Raw genomic sequence first — 20,890 nt, forward strand, 5'->3', positions numbered from 1 at the left:
GAGTACTTTATGCAAATACATTAATCATGTCTGCTAATTCTAACTTTTGCTTTCATTCTCAGTAAATAATAAGGGCATTTATTACTTTAACTTAGCACAGCTTAACATAGACTTCTTTTTGAGTATGAAACAGTAGTTTTTAAGTGGAGACGGCTCCATTATTTTTTAAGAGAAAATTTTGTTTAGGCCACTTGCACTTGAACATGCTTTTTAGTGCATTTTCTCACCAGCTGTGGCAGTGTCAGCTTGACCGAAAACAGGCTCGTCACAAAGCTACCCGGCTAGTCGTCTGCCCGGGGTAGTTGGCCGAAGGTCTAATGGAGGTTTTCTTCCGCGTGTCTCAGCTGGCAGGAAACAATTTGCACGTCACGAGTGGGCCCAGAAGGCTGCCTACCTGCTGGGCTGCACCCTGGAGGAACTCTCCTCCTCCATCTTCAAGCACCAGGCCAAGGGCACCCTGCCCAGAGCCAGCTCCATCCGCCAGGCTCCGGACGAAAATGGCACAGCAGATGCAGGTACTCCACAGGCCACAGCGTTTACCAACAGACTATTTCCTCTTCGTTCCTCACACCACACCTCCCCCCACTCTTTGTCTTTTGTCCCACTGTTTCCACACACACGGAAACGCATACGCCTCTGCTCATCACTGGAGGGAAATTGCATGCTCCGGAGAAAGTAGAGCTTATCTTAGTAATGAATACCACAGCTTTACAATGCCTATTGACAGATAAGTACACACACTGTGTCGGGACAAGCAATTTTGGATCTGCTCCTCGTTCATTGTCCTTGAAATCATAATTGCCTCGCATTGATTTTTCACACGTTTTCCGTCAAGACTGCAACGCGCTTTGAAGGGCACCAGGATACACTTAAAAGTCTGTCACGGAAGGGATGGACAGAACTGACCTCCGCTTCACCTTCCCTGCACATCCCTTTGCACATGAACTTGTCGAAGTGTCTGTGCCCACAAAAATATCCCTCGGGCAGCATGAATGCCCTATTTTGAGGGATACTGGGAGAAATTAGGAGGAGTTTAACAGGTGGCTACTGCCGCCAGGCACAAACGTGAGAATGAAACAGTTTATCTGAACATTTTGGAAACACCTGAGTCCTAAAAGCCACTGCTTTACAGAGACTATTGCAGATCCAATCTGGATACTTTGTACCTGCCCTCTGGCATAATATGCAGTTATTTTATCAACAAATATTTGAGGTTGTTATTGTTCTTTCTTCCTCCAATTCACCCAGTGGAAATGTTCTCGTGTGCAATTTCTGATCCGCTCTTGTTCTGGCTGCCTCTCATTAAAGGATCCAAGGCCTCCGCCATGGAGTGTTTAGAGGCCATGGCGTCGGGGCTTTACTCGGAACTCTTCACAACCATCATCTCTTTAATAAACCGGTTAGTATTTCTGATCTCGCACTCTCCCGAAGCTTTGTCAAATTGAAATTGGCATGTTTTTTGCAGCACCGTCTACATACACCTTGTGACATCTTTACAAAATCTTAGCATCTGGAATAAAAACTTGCACAAATGCAGTTTTGGGGCGGGTTTAAGCAATGCCTGAATAGACGATGTTGGTTTTTAACAGCTTTTATGGATACTTTGATTGTATAAAAGGCTATTTTGACTTACGGCCTTGGATTTAGCTTTTCGAATAGAACTAGGATTATGTTTGGTGAGGGTTAAAGTTAACGTGCTGGAGAGCGTTAAGGTCAGAGCCAGGGGTTGTATGCAGCAAACGCAATCAATAAAATGTGGTCTCAAGCATCTCAGCGTGTGTTTGCCATGTGTGCTTCAGGGCTTTGAAATCCAGCCAGCACTCCCTGTGCTCCCTGCTCATTGTGGACACGCCGGGCTTTCAAAACCCCAGGCTGGCAAAGCGCGAGTGCGGCGCAACCTTTGAGGACCTCTGCCACAACTACACCCAAGAACGGCTGCATTCCCTCTTCTATCAGCGCACCTTTGTTCAGGAGTTGGAGAGATACAAAGATGTAAGGACTTGAGAAGTGTGCACACACAACAAAAACCCAGCCTCGCGATAGCTGTCTCTTTCGTCCTCTCACCTCTGTCTTTCTCTCTCTTCGCTTGTCTGCGGCTTTCTCTCAGATAAGTCAACTCCAATAGCGTATGCGTTCGCACGTCAGATCCCTCCCACCTGCCACAAGCAGTGACAAGCCAGCGTAGCTCATGTGTTAGACATTCTCATTAGCGATGCCAGTCTTCAACTCTTCTGCCAAGATCAAAGGAAAGTCACTCACAACTGCCTTTGGGAGACAAACCCAGCTGCACAGCGCGGGCTTTACAATTCTTTTGTCCTATTAGTCGTCTGCGGCAGTGGACCAATATAATAATAATAGTATAACAGACCTGCTGTAATTTCTAAAGAAATTAGAAGATAAAGAGATTTATTTTCTTTCTTCGCTTGCGTAAATATATATCCATCCATTACAGCTGTCACAAAATTTAATATCCATTTTTTGAATCAAAACTCAGCTGATCTTAATCATGTTACTTTTGATACAGTAAGCAAGGATCCTGGGATTTCCCACCCACTTTCCCACCCACGCGCTCCGCCTGGGAGAAGGAGAATTGGAGCGAAATGCGGTATTGCATAAATTTGTGTGTAGTGTAATTCTCTCGTCAGTGCAACTTTAATATAAAAGAAGCTGTGAAATTGTCATTGAAAAGTAAAACTAATTTAACTCCGTAACAACAGCAGGGGCATGCAGGTTAAACTGTGAGGCCCACAACAGGCACATGCTTGGAATTTTCTTTATATTTTAAATGCTGTTGAGCTGCAACTGCCTGGACCTTTTATTTTTTATATCCTCTGCATATTGAGTTTACGCAGCAGAGAACAAACATTTAAAATACTACACATACAGTGGAACATTAATATATGTCGCAGCCACACTATTAGTATTGCCAAATTTCCCCCATATTCCTGGAGCCGCCAGCACTTTGTCACTGCGAGCTGCCTTATGCCCGCTTTGCTCCGGTAAAGGTAATTTACTGTATTTATTTCCCCCGAAATTTAAATCTGTTACAGTAATGAAATCTTTTAGGGTTTCTATTTACCTATAGAAAAGCAGGCTTAGTAAATGTCAAATGTTCTTGTTATTATACTAGATTTTTTTTTAATATCTACTAGGCCATTGTTTTATTCCACTTTAATATCCATAAATATATTGAGAATTATTATGGATGTCTGCACATTCATGAGGGGCATGGGTCCAGCCGCCCCAACACAATGAAGTGGAATTGAGAATTTAAATTAGTTGCATGACAGCACTGGCTTCCATTGTCTAATTTTGAGAACGTCCAGGCCCTGGGGCCAGGCTTCAAAAAAAGATAATTTGTTCTTATAGATCAAATGATCCGACAATTATTAAACTTAAATGTTTGGTCTATAAAATATCAGAAAATAGAAACTATAAATGGCAATTATTATTTTCCACAAGCGAAGGGGTTCAATTTACTAGTTTCTATCATACAAATCACAGCAAATACTGGTCATTTTTCTGAAACAATATATAAAAATGATTAATAGAAAATTCTTATTAGAGTTCATCAATTTATTGATTAATCGTATGGGATTACCAGTTTCCATTCTCAGTCATGGGATAAGCATTGCGCTTTACCATCAGCAACGTTACACCATACAAAATCCTGAGTTTCTGGGTACCTCAACACCATGGATTCGTCTTGGGACAGGAACTACGACCAAAAGAGGAATGTGAGCTGTGGCGTTTCCTGTGCTTCTGGACGAGGTCTTAGCGTTAAAAAGGGGATGCTCGGAAAAACATTGCATCCAACAGTCTCATTCCTCATCTTCCCCATTACTATTTCATGAATGTTGCAGCGCGCTCGATTAAACCAGCTTTTCTATGTCAGTACACGCCTCAAAATGAACCACCATGATGAAATCTTTGTCAATACCTGAGTGACTTTTGAAATTCATTACATCTAAGGAGATCTTTTTCTTTAATATGAACGCTCCAAAAAAAAGTAACACTATTTCTATCTCCTGTTTCTTTGATTTTGAATCCTCACAAATCATTAAAGGGTCTGTCAATCTGCCTTCAGGAGAACATCGAGCTTGCTTTAGATGACACAGAACCCAGCACCTCCTCGTCGGTGGCCGTCGTAGACCAGACCTCAAGCCAAGCGCTGGTAAGTTCAATGTCTTCATTTGTCAGTTGTCTTCATCTCTGGCTCGAGTTTCTGGATATTATCATGCATAAATATGGAGACCTTGAAAAAGGATTCAGATAACTATGTGAAAATGTCAATCTGAATCTTTTGTTATTCAACAATAAATACCATATTTTAGCATACACAGTTTTGGAATAATGAAAGGTGCTTGGCAGAGGCTCAAATGTGAGGGTAGAAGCAGGACAGAAAGGTTATGGCAGTAACATTAGGGAAAAAAATCAATGTTTGGCCTCTGCAGCCTGTGATACAACTCATGGAAACAGAAATGGCGAGAGTTTAGAGTCATAGATCACTTTGGTGGGATTCCAATGTGTTTGCCTTGAGTGCGTTAGGGTCTGCAGTCTAATGGGAATGTCATCAGAGAATCAAACCGCAATGCATCTCAATCAAAACCAAAGTTGAAGAAACCCACATCCAAGTCATTTTTGAAGTTAACTTTAAATATCTGCTGCTCAGAATGAGAAGAGAGTTGGATTTTTCTTTCCTCTAATCTGTCATATATCTTTTTTTTTGTGCTGTACTTGCTCAGATGTCCGTTATCTCAAACAGCCCTAATGCTCACTTCATTGCCTCGTAGTTGTCATATGTCTCCGTCCGAACTGATACTCCGTGTTGCATTTGAAGTCAGCACAGTGTGCGCTGCTGATAAGGATGTTTCCAGTGTAACTTCCTGATAGCTGCTAAAAACAGTTTTGGGTTTTTGTGAGTTTGGTTGCCCCAGCTCCCCGGCTGAATTCAAGCGTCAGCCATGCCAACCGCGCTGGCTGCCTCAGCGTGAGGATCAATATCCCTGGAGGTCATTTTCATCTACAGAACAACAGTGGCAAAAAAAGAAAACAAACACAGAGTGCATTTAGATTTCAAAGTAAACTTGCACTGTCCAATAAGGTCCCACATAGTTAATTATTTCATATGCACACAAACCTTTCCTAAGCGCTTATTCCATTATCATCAGTTCTAGAGTGGGTTTTATATCTTTCTCTGTGCTCACACTAATTGTAATACTAATTGTATTACTTTTTAATTCTCCTCCTGCCCGCCCCCTTCTTTGTATTCATGAGCTCTTTTTTTTTTCATTTCATTTGTAAGGAAAAGCTAAATTGATTATGTCATTATAACTGCTGGAGGGTGCAGAGACCACAAATTATTTTTGAAGCTTTAATTTGGGAAGCTAGTTGTGTTGATACGCCTGTCACAATCGGCTCATACTGTTGGCTCAAACATACAGTGTAACTTTAAAACATTTTTCTTTTAACTTTTTATTATACGATTTTGTTCACTGAACAAAAAGTGCAACAAAACATTGTAAATGTCAAAAAAATAAAGATATAATGTAAAAGAAATTATGTAAATTAATAGCGGGTCGGCTATCGCTCTTTATAATTTTGTATCCACTATTTTCAGGTCAACGGATGAGATCACTTATCTTTTCCCCTTGTATACAGTCCATTTTCCCCAGCGTTGCTCACGGGTTCCTGCTTTGATCCTTGGAGAAAATGTCAATTTTTTCCATTGAGTATACTTCCTCTACAATGTCCACTGTCCTGGGCTTAAAGAATTTTTCCCTCTAAGTGTACATACAGCTGTTGTACCCTCTCTCCAGCGTACAAAAATCTATCTGTCACCTGTACGCGGGAAGCTGGTGGAGTGAGAGGGCTAGATCAGAAGTTCACGGTCTCCTTTCAAATTTTCTGTGAATTATCTTCCTATTGGTCAGTGTAATCTATCACCTAGCTTGGTTTGGGTTGACATTGTCCCAGATTTAATTCCATGTGTTTCCATCCAGCTTGATACTGCGAAATGGAAAGTTATCTTTCACAGTGAAGCACAGAGATCTTTTTTTTGGCCTGGTGTTTTTTGACTCCTGTGCCATTGTTTCCGAAGTTAAAATGGAACATTTTGCATCCCCGCTATGATTTCACGGATGACCTTTTGCAAATGTGAATCTTTGTGGCGTGAACGTGTTCATTCGACAGGTGCGGCCGGTGCGTACTGATGATGCCCGGGGCCTGCTGTGGCTGATGGAGGAGGAGGCGCTGCAGCCCGGGGGGTCAGAGGAAACCCTGTTGGAACGTCTCTTTAGCTACTACGGACCTGCTGAGGGGGAGAGCAAAGGCAAGGATTGAAGCTGATACAACACCCTTTGGTGTACAGAAAGAATAAAAGAATAAAAAGTGAATATTTGATCCCAGTCTAATTAGCGCCACATTAATATTAATGTTGTTGCCAAACCAAATGACGGGGTCCAAATAAGCATGCTTGATTTCAATTTTGATCTGTTTGTTTTGGCAGGACATTTTATGTGCAATTTGTGATCATATGTGAGCACAGAATCATTTTTCGACTTTCACATTTTTCGCCAACTGTTTGATGATTTTATTTCAGATCAAGATATTTCACCATGCATTTTGTCCTGCGCAGTCCTACAGTAAAGACTCTATCACCTTATTCTATCACTAATGGAAAATCCAAACAACGCTGGAAAAGTTTTGTTTTGGACTTCCCAGCGAGATTTGAGGGTCTCTTGTTTATCACCCGTATCTTTTTGATTGCCTCCCACGTGAACAACTCCGTTGAGAAGAGAACTTTTCCATTTTCCTAAAGGAGACAACTCTTCACTCTGCGTTTATGTACCACGAGCCAGAGAATCTTACACTGCCTCCTGCATTCCCATCAGGTCACACTTTCCTCTTGAAGAGTGAAAAGCATCGTCATTTCCTGCTGGGCCACAGTCACGGGACTGACTGGGTGGAGTACAATGTGTGCGGGTGGCTGAACTACGCCAGGCAGAATCCTGCGTCCAGCAACGCTACAAACCTGCTGCAGGACTCCCAGAAGTAATCGCCACACATGCATGAGGAGGTGGAGGTAAGGGAGTTTTAGACCAACCGCTAAAAGTAGTGTACCCCCTTGCAGGAAGATCATCAGCTCGTTGTTCATGGGCCGCGCTGCTGGAGCCACCGTGCTGTCCGGCTCCATCGCGGGCCTCGAAGGCGTTTCCCAGCTATCCTTGCGACGGGCCACCAGCATGAGGAAGACCTTCACCACAGGTGTGGCTGCCATGAAGAAGAAGTCCTTGTGCATCCAGATAAAGCTGCAAGTGGTAAGAGGAGAGGATGGAAATAATCAGTCAGACTTTGTTTTTTTACGCGTTTGTCCACAGTCAAGTCCCAAGGCGTCACGTGTTTGTAGTGCCAAGGACGCTTAGGCGTAACATCCCAGTCGGCATCTCTTTTCATTAATCCTGTTTGTGGTGGGAACTTGACAGCTTGATGTGATGAGTAAATCAAGGCTCATCGTTGTATCAGAGTGTCCTTTGGACACCATTGCCGACACAAATTGCCCTACGCAGCTTTAAATGAAATGGATGGGATAAAAGCCAATGTTTGGGCTGCACCCGGAGACAAATTTAAAAATGATATTAGGGCAGGTGTTAGTGTGCTAGGAGAACAGCCATGGATTGTATTTACAGACTGCACTATAAATCTGAGATGTCGTTTTGATACTTAAAACCTAGTTCTTCTTAGCATACACTTAGTCAGGCTCTACAAATTGCGATGACAATATCATTAGGTAAAATAAAGAGATAAGATTTAACCTTCATGTGACCATTGGAAAAACAAAGTTGTTAATTGATGTAATTCTTTATTTTTCAGGATGCCCTCCTTGACATGGTGCGGAGGTCCAGGATTCACTTTGTTCACTGTATATTGCCAAAGGCAGATGCCCTCAAGGCTCTGAGTGGATCCCTGTTCAAAGGAGGGGAATGTGAGGCTCAAGGGGAGACTGGAGATCCCGGCTTAATGCAGCTCGATGTAGCCTTGCTCCGTGCCCAGCTGCGCGGCTCCAAGCTGCTGGATGCTCTGCGGATCTACAGGCAAGGTGAGATTGCTGCCTACCTCCCATGCTACAGAATCCCATAAATAGAATTATACACCTCTCCTTTCTTTTTTTTCTGTCCAGAATCTAATGTTGTTATTTCATGCCGGCCTCTACAGGTTACCCCGATCACATGGTGTTCTCGGAGTTTCGACGGCGCTTCGACGTGCTGGCACCGCACCTCACCAAGAAGCATGGGAGGAATTACATTGTGAAAGACGAGAAGAGAGTGAGTCAATCAACGAAGGAAGGGAAAGATGTCGCACCGCCAGTGGCCAAGCGGAGTGAAGATTAATGTCACGAGGAGGCAGCTGCATTACATCTCCCCCTGATTTGTCAGCAGTCAACTCGCAGATAAATAAACCCTCATTCATCAGTGCCTTTAGAATTATCTTATCATCTTAACCGTATCAGGAGGACTCTTGTTAAAGAGGCAGGTCTGTGGCTTAATATTTAGAAAGTGCGCTGAAAACTACAAAATACCATCCAAGAAGATGTTTGTGATCAGGGCATTGGAAACTAGGAAGGTTTTTTCTCTGCTTTTTGGACATTGTGCTTTACATCTTTTCTGTTGAAAATAACAAAAGTATGAATAATGAGCACAGTGCCTCTGTGAGAGAGGCCCTGCTTGAAGTGCACTGGAAACCCATACAAAAGTTTGTTTTTCGAAAAAGAAAAAAAAATGAGAGAGTGGGAAAGAAGGGGGTTAAGGGAGAGAAAAGCTGTTTTTCCTCCATGTCCCTGTTTTGAGTTTCTGTGGAAACGCAGCAAACAAAAGCCCCCTCAGTGCTCGGGGCCGATCTCTCCTGTTGTAATCTAGATGTGGTCTTTCAGGCTGGAGGCTCAAGTAGAAAGAGGCGGCTGAGACAACAATACACCTACAGTATAGAGGCATGTAGATGGACAGGGGGAGACTCCAGGCTGACTGATGGTGTAACTCTATGTGTGTCCGTAGCTGCGATAAAGGCTGAGACCACAGAGGTTGTTGTGAGAAATATGCTCGGAGCAGGTGGATCTGAGGGGGACCAGTTGCAATTGCTTTGTAGTTGGGAGGTTGTTAGGTGACACATTTTTCCTGCGCCTACTGAATTCCTTGCAAAAACAAAAAATCCAACCTCGAATGGACGTGATGGAAGACTGGTGGGGGGGAGGACTGTACTGTACTGTACCATTAGCTCAGCATGGCAACCTAGGGGAGCTGTGGACTAGTGAAGTGTTGCGGTGTGAGTAGACGTTCCCACTGGATGCAGCAGTTGAAAGAGTGTGTGTGTGTGTGTGTGTGTGTGTGTGTGTGTGTGTGTGTACATGTGTGTCTTCACCCAGGCTGTGGAGGAGCTCCTGGAGTCCTTGGATTTGGAGAAGAGCAGCTACCACATGGGTCTCAGTAGGGTAAGTCACGCCGCCACATCAACCGCAACAATTAAACCTCTTTCAAACGATGGAATAAACCGTGAATCGTGGCTCTTAAAGCTCTGTACACACACACAGCTGCAGTGCAGGGCTCTCTTTATCCTTATTTTTTTACTTAAAAAGACACTTACTGTCTAGGGAGAGTGTGTCTTTCATTACACCTCTCCCTCCTCAGGGCGGTTTTTCCATCCTTTTTCTTTTTTTTTTTGGTGGAAGGTTGCCAAGCCTTTCCTACTTTCCAGTCGCGTAGCCAGTGGCAACGCAAGAGAAATTTCTCTACCCTGCCTGACCACAATACTCTCTTTATATCAAGTCATTAGAGCAAATTCTCACAACTGATGGCCCTCTTTGTTTTTCCCCACGACCGTTGTAAAAGTAATCACAGTAAACACTGTCTGGCACACTGAGGTCTAATCCTATCAGCTGGAAAGAGGCAATCAGCCAAGAAGGAAATCAAAAGGGAACAATACTGTAGAAAACAGGGGAACACTTGTGCTTCCAGATATGTTCTCTGCACAGGGATCCTTTTTAAAACGCACAACTCGAGAACGGTTCAGAGGCACCTTTGCATGAAGCCACACTTTGGAGTGTGAAATGGGCTCAGCCGTAGACAAGCACAGTTGGCCATCCGCGAGGCATTCCAGTGGCATCCCAGCAACCTGACTCACTTACATGCCAATTACGCCGGCCCCCATGTAATCTTACGGCAGCGGAATCACAGCTTTCGACAGCCATTAGAGATGGCCACGTGTCGAAAAACAGCACAGCCAAAGACATTTTTACAAAGTACTGCGTTCGCCTGATGATGATAAATAGCTTCTGCTCAGGCCCCCACCAAGCAATTTGAAAAGTAATTTTCACTGATGTCATTGAATGCATCATTCCTCCCTAGCGATTTGCAGATTCCCCACCTGAAGCTGCTCTAGCATTTTCAGCTTTGTCTTTTTAACAATCACATATGGATTTGGCCATTTGTAAAGCCTTGGGACCAGTGCAGAGAGAGCTCGGGGGGAGGCAGTCCGTCAGCCATCTGTTTGAAATGCTCGCTGCCGTCGTGTTTGGAATGCATTGACAGTGCATTATCCTTCTGAGGTATAGACAGGCCATGGCGCGATCTGCTTTATATCGGATGTTTAGCTGTGTTTCACCTTTGGCCTAAATTAGAAACCGACAAGGCTGATTGTCAAAGATAATAACTTAATCACAGCTTTCCCACTTAGATAGACTCACTTGTCCCGTGGATTACACTGCCTCTTATTGATTAACTGCTTCAGTGCACTTATTTACTTTAAACAAAATTGTTTATATTTTGCTCTGAAGTGTTGCCTGTTAATCTAATTTCCCCCTGGCTAAAATAGGTATTGCATAATCTCTCACTAATGCCATCCATCACTAATAAGTTAATTTGGTTTTATGTGTTTTGTTCAAGCTGTTCTTCAGAGCCGGTACCTTGGCGAAGCTGGAGGAGCAGAGGGATGAGAAGACCAGGCGTAATTTCACCTTGTTCCAAGCTGCCTGCAGGGGCCACCTGGCACGGCAAGCCTTCAAGAAGAGGAAGGTAGGAAAGACGTCACATGAGAAGAACAGCTTTGTCTTCAAGTAAACCACCGAAGACATAGACCTTAGACTGAGTTATTGATCATGTGTTTATCTGGCAGAAAGTAAATTTGATACTTGTGTAAAAGTGTCCATCAATCAAGCTCCATTTTGCTGATCCTCCCTTTTTTCAAAATAAAGTCAGTGGAGAATGTGAGCCCCAAAGCCTTGTTCCCTAGGACTCCGTAAGGAGTTGAGAGCTCCTTGTTGACGGCTCATTTTAGTGCACATTTGCTCCGCTCTTTGGGTAGAACCAATCCGCTCTGCTGTAAATCTTCCACCAATTATATATGTGTTCTCTAAATCTGTTACCCTTTCCCCCTTACCTTACCGTAATCCATCCAATCAGCGCTCCAAGGGGGATATTTGAAAGGGACTAGCCCATTCCTCTTGCGTTTTATCAAACCGCTTCCCTTGAGTGCAGCCTTATCAAACATACTGCTGACTCACCCACCCATCTGGTCCACCCATCTTCCATCTCTCTGTCAGCATGTGATGGGTCCATCTCTCTGGGCCTCATACATGTCCCCCTGTGATGTATGGCACCCCACAGTGCTTCTCCCTCTGTGGGATTACTATTTAAGTGAATATGCCGCTTCAGCTGGCTAGTGATGAACCAGCAGATACAGAATCAACACCGCTGCTCTCCATCTAGTATGACATGCTGTTAGTAGATATCTTATATATGATGCCAGTAAACATATGAAATTGTCATCTTTGCAGTGAAGTAAATCAATATAACCTTCTATATGACTGGACTTCCAGTTCTCTTTTGTGGTTGCTGTTGCTGTTTCTACCAGAAGTCGAGTCTTGAGTAATTGATGGTTGAAAATGGGAAACCAAGAAAGGCCAATGTCTTTTCTTTATGAGGTTCATAGTTCACATTCACACAATCAAGCAGATTATGGTGCTGCTGCTCCATAATCTGCAAGAGTGAGAAATAAATCAACAGCGAGAAGTCATTCAAAATTGCTAGGCAACTGTGCAATTACAGAAGTCATTAGCAAAAAGGCAGTTTTTTTCTGTTTGGCCCCATGTGCCCTTTATTTCCCGCAAATGCATCCTTGGAGATAAGTTCACAAGACATTCTAATATCATTGCTCTTCAACTCAATGTTACATACAATTATGAATTCAACCGCAAATTCTATGAAGTCAGGGTGACGCGTGGATCTAGTGTAGTGGCTTATTCAAAATGTGCAGATGATTATACACATTGCTATCATTGTCATATCCGTTTTTTTCCCTCAAAGGTTAAATTCAATTAAATCTCAGCCCCTCCAACTGGGCAATCAAGAAGTAAACATAGCAGGTCATATAAAAAACAGATATTTCTCATATATATTTCGAGTCCAGTTACCTTTCAGAACAGTTTTGAGATGGTTATGTTATCATGTCTGTATGGTAAACATCAAGCTACTGCCGACAGTTGGTTGTGATAGCTTAGCATAAAATCTGGAAAGAGTTTCTTTTATGGATTTAACAAGAAAGAGATAAGACAGATTCAGCGATCATGATGCAAATTAGCAGGAAAAAGTGTTTTCGGATTTGCAACAAGCCTTTAAGTCATTCCCACAGTGTTGTTGAAATAATGATACCTGGAGATTACAGATCAATGATAAGACATTTTGGTAAATAACAGCCAGTAAGCCTGAGCTGTGTCTCATGCTTCTAAACAAAGAGTCCTGTTCCTAAAAGTAAAAGCTAATTCATAAGGGCCAAAACCTGTTTTTATGGTCTCCGGTTTCAAGGTTGTTTCTTGACATGTCGTTTCCACATTGTTGTTTTAGTCTTATAACTTTAACCCTTCTGCAGTGTGTTTTCAGTTCATGAAAGTTAATGGTTAATAATTAAGTATTTCCGTGAGTACTTAGCTACTTCCACTCGTGTCACTTCTGCTTACAAAAAACGCTAATAGTGATGGTCAAAATGCTCAGTATTGAGGTTCAAAGTTGCTCGTCACATACAACTGAACCTATATTCTAAACACGCAGCCAAATATGATTTGATTTCATGCTCGGCTTGGTGCAGGTATTCCCGGCATTAGAACAGTTGGATCATCCAATATCAAACTCCAGTCTTTCCAATAACGGTGATTTATCATTTGTAACCCTCTAAAAGTCTAAATTATTAGACATTATTACATTAGCACCTGCAAGAGTCAAGACATTTTTTCTGTCTTGTTCACTCCCTCTTCTTTTCTCCTGGTTTTCACCTACTGCTATGACTGGATTTATTACATATGTAATATATGTGTGGTATTTCCTCTCTTCCTGCAATGATTACCCACATTTAATTCTGCTTATATTATTCCTGATTCAATTAGTCGTCACCAGATTAATGGAACATAAGCAGGTCTTTGGAGTGATTTTCATCTCCCCTTCTCTCCATGATTCACAGAGTGTGTTGCTGTTCAGTCTTCAGTACAATAATCACATAATAGCATCCACTTGCGCCTTTGCTGTTACCCTGTTATCTCTCTGTGAATATTGATAGGGCTCCATAGCCTCTTGCTCTGATTGAAGTATCCAGTCTTAGCAGGTACAGTGGATGATTCTGTGCCTCTGTAACAGTGTGGGTGTGTTCTTGCCAAGCTTCTCCGACACTTGCTGGTTGATGTGTATTGATGTGACGGACAGTCAGCAGTTCCCTTGATTGATATTCCTTGGCATGTTAACCTCGTGAAGCTGTGCAGAGCCCATGTGACATTAAGTGACAAAACCATAATTTTTCTTGTGTTTTTACCCTGCCCCCGTCCAACTGTCAAAGCTTCCTCAAGGGGACAACCTGACATTTAACAAAGTCTGTTATTTTCCCTCAGCAGGCACTCGCTGCATTCGGGGCATTTTTTTCTTCTTCTTTGAATTATTTGCTTTGAAATCGGTGTAAAACAGAAATCATAGGCTAGCTTCAGCTTGGAAACATGATACTTACTCAATGCAACAGTGCTGACTGAATACACAGAATATCTCAAACATAGTATTATCATCCATGAATACCTCTGACTGTAACCGCATGGTTTGCATCTGTGTTAAAAAACATTTCTATGTACATTTACTTGTGAGTCGAAGTGTACCTCCTCATTATCGTACCTAAGAGGCCAACACGTCCTCTGAATAGTCAGGGTCCTTTGTTTGTGGTTGAAAGGTTTCACGAGGCTGTGATAATCACCATTGGTGTCTTGATAGAAGAAATATTCAAATGAACAATTCTGGGAATAAATTGCATGCAAAAGAAATGGACACATTTAATGTGGGTTGTTCAGTTTCACGTCCCTCTAGTTTTAAGACTGAGCTGCAGTTTTTAAAGACAGTAATGTTGGTCTCTGAGTGTTCACATTGAACACATTCTGAAACCCTGAGCATATACGCATGCTTGTTTCAGAAGCGGTCATATACACTATATTGCAGCACCTGGATGTCTGACATATGTACAGACAGGACTGCATACATGTGCATGCGCACACACTAAAACCGGTTTGTTTGAACTCTAATGGAAATGTAGAATACAAGAAAGGGAACAGAAACACACTTTAGTCCTAATCTTGGCTCACAAGCCTAATTCACATAACAGCGTCTTACAGCTGTCACACCCTCTTAATGGGATGTGAATACGAACGCGTTTATCCACAATGTTAGTGGAGTATAATCTTTTGTTTGTTTTCTATTCAGTTTCGACTAAATATGACAACTGAGACCTGTTTAAATCTTCTGCCAGAAATGCGCTGCATTCTGCTCGATGTTAAGGCTTTTACTGTGTGACAAATCCTAATTGGTCATAGAGAGTACCTTCAGGGTAAAATGTACCTGATGCTGAGAATTGCGTTGCTCTAATTGGGTTTGCCCATAATCTGCTGCTGCTGGAGAGCCTCATGAATAAGCAGCATTGAAATCGTGTAATACTTGGAATTAGCTGCCAACATGTTTGATTTAATTAATGCGAAAATTTGCTTCCAGCCTTGGAAAACATTCTCCAGAAACTCTCCAGAGGAGGCTGGCAAGTCCCGGGTTAGCTGCGGGTGCCCAGACACAGGCAATATAGCATAAGAATGAGGAGTGAAATGTTTTTCAAATATTGTTTATCGGTGTCGAGGATGATATGGCAACAATAGACAAGCTCGATAAAACATTTATTCCACTGGGTGATCAGGATTTTCCTTATTTTCCGGGATTCTTTCATGGCCCCCCAGGAAACCAGCTTGTGATATCTGTCCGTTACATTAACTCTTTCCATACACTGCATATAACACCATGTACTGCACAAATAACAGTTGTAAAGCTTGGATAATCTCATTTGTTGTAATTACGCTGCACTCATTTGTATTGAAAAATCAATTTACAGATACAATTACAAGTGATTACATTGATATTACACTACCACATACTCAATCCGTGTTTCCCTGTGTGTGTGTGTGTACATCACACGAGCCGTGCTCAACCACTGGGCTGCCAATTCCAACACATCATCAGGTAGAGACAACCATGCCACCGTTAGTTGGTTAACGTACCGTCAAATGAAGTAACAGAAAGTAATTCTAAAAGATAATGTCTTTTGTTTAGAACCAATGCTTCACCAAAAGAGCAGACGTTTTTCCAGATGTGTTCCTTCCTGTTCGGTGACTTTGTTTCTGTGTGTGCTTTTTAGATTCAGGACCTTGCAATTCGTTGCCTCCAGAAAAACATCAAGAAGAACCGCGGCGTGAAGGACTGGCCATGGTGGAGGCTCTTCACCACAGTGCAGCCCCTCATTAAGGTCCAGCTCACCGAGGAGCAGATGCGAGGCAAAGACGTGAGGAGTCTTTCTGTGCGATGCACCCCGACTCGTAGATCCCTCACAGTCGGGCAGCCTCTAGTCCCCTTTAATGAGGCGCTGCCTGCTACCGCAGCATGGAACTTCATGTTAATCCTATGTGATGTCTCTTGATACGCTTAATATTTCACAGTTTTACCTGTTACATTACACATAACATGTATTGGCTGCATTCTGTACCCAAGGACGAGATACAGCAGCAGAAATCGAAGCTGGAAAAAGTGGAGAAAGAGCGGAATGAGCTGCGACTGAACACTGATCGATTGGAGAGTAGGGTGGGTTCCTTCGCCTCCGGCAATGCATGCTGGGAGAACTATGTTTGAGATTGCCAGTGAAATTAAACTTTTTTTTCATTTCTTAGTTGTAAAAGAAGAGTGGTGAGTGTTTTGTAGTTTTGTATTACACGCTGTCTTGTGTGTTCAGATCTCAGACTTGTTGGCAGAACTGGCTGACGAGAGAAGCACCGGTGAGTCCGCATCCCAGTTGTTGGAGACAGAGACTTCAGAGAGACTCCGCCTGGAGAAGGAAATGAAGGATCTACAGGTACATACGAACAGACACTTTTTTAGAAACTCTCATTGTGAAAGGAAAAAACAAATCATTTTGATTTGTGTTCAAACGTTTGCATTCCAGGCCAAGTTTGACAGCATGAAGAAGAAATTAGAATCACAGGAGTTGGAGCTGATAGAAGTTCGGCTCATGAAGACGTCAGACCTCAACGGCCAGATGGATGATGACGACGATGATGCTGGTTAGTTGAGCTGCGAACTCTCGACATTTCTTCTCCCCCGTAGGAATCACAGTCTTGGTCATCAGTGGTTTTAAACATTTGTTTTCTATTCCCTAATTAATTGGCCCTTGTGACATTTGCAGCAGCTTGCCAAGACCTGCCTAATGGGCATGTCAGCTCAGGGCAGGAGTATAATTTACTGAGCACTCATACCAGTGCTACGTGCACAGTTTCAAACCCCCCTGAAACTAATAGCTGCTGGAATTAACGGCTTTCTTTGTCTGTTTCGGCGGGTGACATGGCAGCGAGACTTGGTCACATCTCGCATAATGCTCTTAAGTATATTACCCAAGTTTGGGATTTACCGCTAGGGGATTAAGACGTTTGCTCCCAGGCATACAACTAATGCCTGTTGCTGATTGGTCTGCACCTGCTGGGAAAAGGAGCTCCTGCTGAGAGCACATTGTCCATAAGACCATTTTTTCTTCCCTCTGTGTTCCCAACCCCCTTCAATCCACCTCAGCAGACAAGCCATTACAGAGCACATCAGAATTCTCAGATGAATGAGAGAATAATCGTTGGAATCAGAGCCGGTGGCCCTGCAAGTTGTCATTATGCTATATATATGCTAATGAGCAGCACTGATGGAGGAGTCTGGGTTGGTATGTGAAGGAGAAACGGACAGCTTCCAAAATGATAAGGCTTGGAAATAAACCTGAACCTGAATATCTGACTGGCCACTGTTATGGTTCTGATAGCCTCTGACAGCTCCAGAATTAGGGTCGGCTAAGAACTGTGGCAAGTGCCACTTAGACATGTCCTACTCCAACTACTATTGTGGTGTGCTCTGAATTCTTACCTCAGGTTTATCCAAGATTAGAGCTGAATCGCAAAGGCTGCTTTGTAGTTTCCTGTGGAACCTTTTGAACTTACAGGGTCGAGATTTGATTTTAAAGTAGTTTCATTTTTCTCATCGATTGGATTAATTCGGTTCTTGAATCCATCACAGCCAGGGCATTGTACGCCATAATCCATCATCACTGAGCTTTTGAGTATTTTTTGTCTGTTTACCGCGTTAAACCTACTTCAAAGGCAGGAGACACCTAAATGTCACACAGTCATTTTAGGAATTGTATCTCTTCCCTCCAGGAGGCGAGTGGCGGATAAAATACAACCGAGCCATTCGTGAAATGGACTTCACCAAAAAGAAACTCCAGCAGGAGTTTGATGAAAAGTTGGACACAGAGCAGCAGAGCAGAAGACAACTTGAGAGAAGGGCAAGAAACCCTGCATATAATCCTAAATCACTTATAGTTTGTTGTATTGTTTGGTTACCACACGCTTGTTGCTACTTATGTTCATGTAATATGCATTTCACTTTAATTCATCACAAAAGAAAAAATAGGAATGTTGTCTGTTTGTTTACATGTGTTTGTGTGTGTGTGCGCGCTGCAGCTGGCTGATTTGCAGACAGATAATGAGGATGTGCAGCGCTCTGTGCAGCAGCTGAAAAGGAAGTGCCAGAAACTGACAGCGGAGCTGCAGGACACCAAGCTTCACATGGAGGGCCTGCAAAGTCGCAACCATGATCTGGAGAAAAAACAGAGGAAGTCTGTAGCAGTTTCTCTATCTGTCTGTCTTTCTTTCTGTTATAAACATCAATAACAGGGAACATATTGTTCTTTTCTCCACAAAAGGCCAGGCACAGTTGCGCTGACCCACCCGGCAGAACACTAACGTTTCCTTTAATTTGAGTGAGATGTTCTGTAATCTGTGGAATTGCATTAGCTGAGAAAATGACTCAGACTTTAAGCACTTGAGAAGCTACCGCTGTGGCAGAATGTGATCTCTCCCCTGTGGCTAATTGAAGATGCTCTGTGGGTGAAATTATTTTCAGCTACGGTTCAGAGAGAAAAACAGGGAATTACAACAAGCTGACAGCATGAAACACTTAGCTCTTAAGTTCGCTAACCATAAGTGTTTCTGTCCCAGACAACTGAAGAAAACATTTTGCACATTATTACAAACCAATTGTAACCTGATAGTTGAGCCTGAAATAGAGGTAGCGCTGAGCTGATGTTGCAATCTTTGTCCAGGATAAGGTCATAGGCTTAAGGGGGACAATTTATAATGACAAATTGCTTGATGTCCCAGTTTTATCCACAAGATCGCCTGTAGCCATCCGGGAATTGTTACCATTGGCTGTATTCAAGAAGTGGACGTAGTCCCTGTCACGCCAGCGATTCGTTAGGGGACTACCGTTTTGAAGCCTTGAGTTTTATCTGTTTTTCTGCAACCCGAAGTGATATGACAAGCAAAGGCTGAATGAGATTTTTAGGCAATCATTACGTTAAAAGTCATTTTCAGTAACTGAAAATAGATTGAGAAAGGATTAGAGTTCTAAGATTAAAACATGTTTAACCCCCAGGCCGGACACAATCACAAGGTAGATCTGTCTTAAAGCGGACCCTAAAAGATCATAGTTACTAGATGAACATCATGTTGTATTAGCGACAGAGTGACAAAACAAGTCATTTTCTCATAGAATTTGATAGTCATTTTTACAGCCAGAAGAGTTGCCAAAATGCTAGAAAGCTTAAGAAGAAATTGAAATATTTGCAGCTGGATTTTGCTGTGTTCACTTCTTTTTTTTTTTTTTTTACCACATTATTCTTTTTGTGTTCATATCTGGTTGGCAATTAAAAATAATTACTTGCGCATTGGCCTTTTAGAACCAGGGGGCTACCTGATTAGCACTTGGTGGAAGTACGGATATGAAGTTGACTACTTCTGTTCAACTTTTAAGCCCTCTGGAACCCTTGTCTCATGCACGAATACCATTTATCCGAGAGGTATATTCATGCTTGCGCGTGTGTGTGTGTGTGTGTGTGTTCCAGGTTTGACCTGGAGCTGAACCAGGCTCAGGCTGAGGTACAACGAGAAAGGAGCCAGAGGGAGAAGCTGGCTCGAGAGAAAGACTTAATGACTGGTGAGATGTTTAACCTCCGCCAGCAGCTGCAGGTAAACCCCTTTACACTACACCACACACTGCAAACGTGATCGGATCTCCTCTCTCAGGGGCTGCATGTCTGGTCCACCCGCTCTCTATTTGACGTGACTGGGCTGCTCCAGATGTGCGTTTAACGGTATCTCTTCCACCTGCAGGACAAGGACGTTGAATTGTGTGCAGTGAATATGAAGGTACAGCAGCTGGAGGCCGAGCTAAAGGATCTCTCCTCCCAGGAGTCAAAAGATGAAGCGGCGCTGTCCAAGGTCAAAAAGCAACTTCGTGAACTCGAGGCTAAAGTGAAAGACCAGGAGGAGGAGCTGGATGAACAGGCTGGAACCATCCAGATGCTGGAGCAGGTAGAGGGTGATGCAGTATGGTGAAATACTTTCTACTGCTAAAAGCTGCTCATGTCACGCTATTCAGTGTTTCAAACTGTAACTCAACAGAAATCCGCCTATAAACAAAAGTAGTAGTTTGTTTAGAAAATGATTTAATTAAAGCATCTCCTTTGTGATGGATGGTAAAAATCTAATTTATTTCATTTTTGGTTGTTTGTCTTTTTCTTCCCGTCTGTGGTATGTTTGTGTCATTGCGCTCAGGCTAAGCTGCGCCTTGAGATGGAGATGGAGAGGCAGCGGCAGACCCACTCCAAAGATATTGAGAGTAAGGACGAAGAGGTGGAGGAGATCAGGCATTCCTGCAGCAAGAAGGTGGGTGCTGCTCATTCATTGTACTTCCAAATACAGGCATGTTGATTGTCCCAATTTTATACAAATACACTGTATTCATCAAAAAATTCATTTTAAAAGACCACATTATCTAAAAATATTATATCCGACTAATTACATTCATACTAATAATAAAATAAATACAGCTTTGATGATAAAAATGGTCTTTGCATTTGCCTCTCTGTGAAATATCAAATTTTCTCTGACGGATCTAGAGGCTAGCAGATCGGCTGGGGGTTAGAGGAATACATTCGTCTTTGATGTGCAAGAGCAGCCACCTCTAAAAGGATGGTCAATGTTGTGTTCGGTCAGACTGTTTATCACTGATCATCTTTCCTGACACTCTGTTACCATGTCCTGCAGCTGAAACAGATGGAGGTGCAGCTGGAGGAGGAGTATGAAGACAAGCAGAAAGTGTTGCGTGAGAGACGAGAGCTGGAGTCCAAACTGCTGAGCGCCCAGGACCAGGTACCTCCATCACTTCTCCTCTGGTGCCTGTCGGCACTAATAAGT

General features: G+C 42.8%; 1 protein-coding gene across 10 annotated transcripts in view; it reads left to right on the plus strand.

Annotated features, from left to right (window-relative positions):
- Nucleotides 1-20,890, plus strand: part of LOC120822112 (unconventional myosin-XVIIIa) — a 55,778-nt gene that overhangs the window by 19,164 nt on the left and 15,724 nt on the right. For 9 of the 10 annotated variants that reach the window (XM_078107419.1, XM_078107420.1, XM_078107418.1 and 6 more), the window contains 21 exons: nucleotides 345-515; nucleotides 1,309-1,399; nucleotides 1,800-1,992; nucleotides 4,088-4,174; nucleotides 6,193-6,331; nucleotides 6,894-7,053; nucleotides 7,133-7,319; nucleotides 7,873-8,098; nucleotides 8,215-8,324; nucleotides 9,419-9,484; nucleotides 10,935-11,063; nucleotides 15,745-15,888; nucleotides 16,095-16,184; nucleotides 16,333-16,452; nucleotides 16,543-16,660; nucleotides 17,789-17,916; nucleotides 18,095-18,249; nucleotides 19,537-19,654; nucleotides 19,799-20,005; nucleotides 20,249-20,359; nucleotides 20,741-20,845. In XM_078107419.1, coding sequence (XP_077963545.1) covers nucleotides 345-515; nucleotides 1,309-1,399; nucleotides 1,800-1,992; nucleotides 4,088-4,174; nucleotides 6,193-6,331; nucleotides 6,894-7,053; nucleotides 7,133-7,319; nucleotides 7,873-8,098; nucleotides 8,215-8,324; nucleotides 9,419-9,484; nucleotides 10,935-11,063; nucleotides 15,745-15,888; nucleotides 16,095-16,184; nucleotides 16,333-16,452; nucleotides 16,543-16,660; nucleotides 17,789-17,916; nucleotides 18,095-18,249; nucleotides 19,537-19,654; nucleotides 19,799-20,005; nucleotides 20,249-20,359; nucleotides 20,741-20,845 — 2,855 coding nt within the window. Of the gene's footprint in view, nucleotides 1-344; nucleotides 516-1,308; nucleotides 1,400-1,799; nucleotides 1,993-4,087; nucleotides 4,175-6,192; nucleotides 6,332-6,893; nucleotides 7,054-7,132; nucleotides 7,320-7,872; nucleotides 8,099-8,214; nucleotides 8,325-9,418; nucleotides 9,485-10,934; nucleotides 11,064-15,744; nucleotides 15,889-16,094; nucleotides 16,185-16,332; nucleotides 16,453-16,542; nucleotides 16,661-17,788; nucleotides 17,917-18,094; nucleotides 18,250-19,536; nucleotides 19,661-19,798; nucleotides 20,006-20,248; nucleotides 20,360-20,740; nucleotides 20,846-20,890 lie in introns of all 10 variants that reach the window. The other variant, XM_078107412.1, reaches the window with a different exon arrangement.

Source organism: Gasterosteus aculeatus, chromosome 7, assembly GCF_964276395.1.
Source record: "Gasterosteus aculeatus chromosome 7, fGasAcu3.hap1.1, whole genome shotgun sequence".
Classification (NCBI taxonomy): Eukaryota; Metazoa; Chordata; class Actinopteri; order Perciformes; family Gasterosteidae; genus Gasterosteus; species Gasterosteus aculeatus.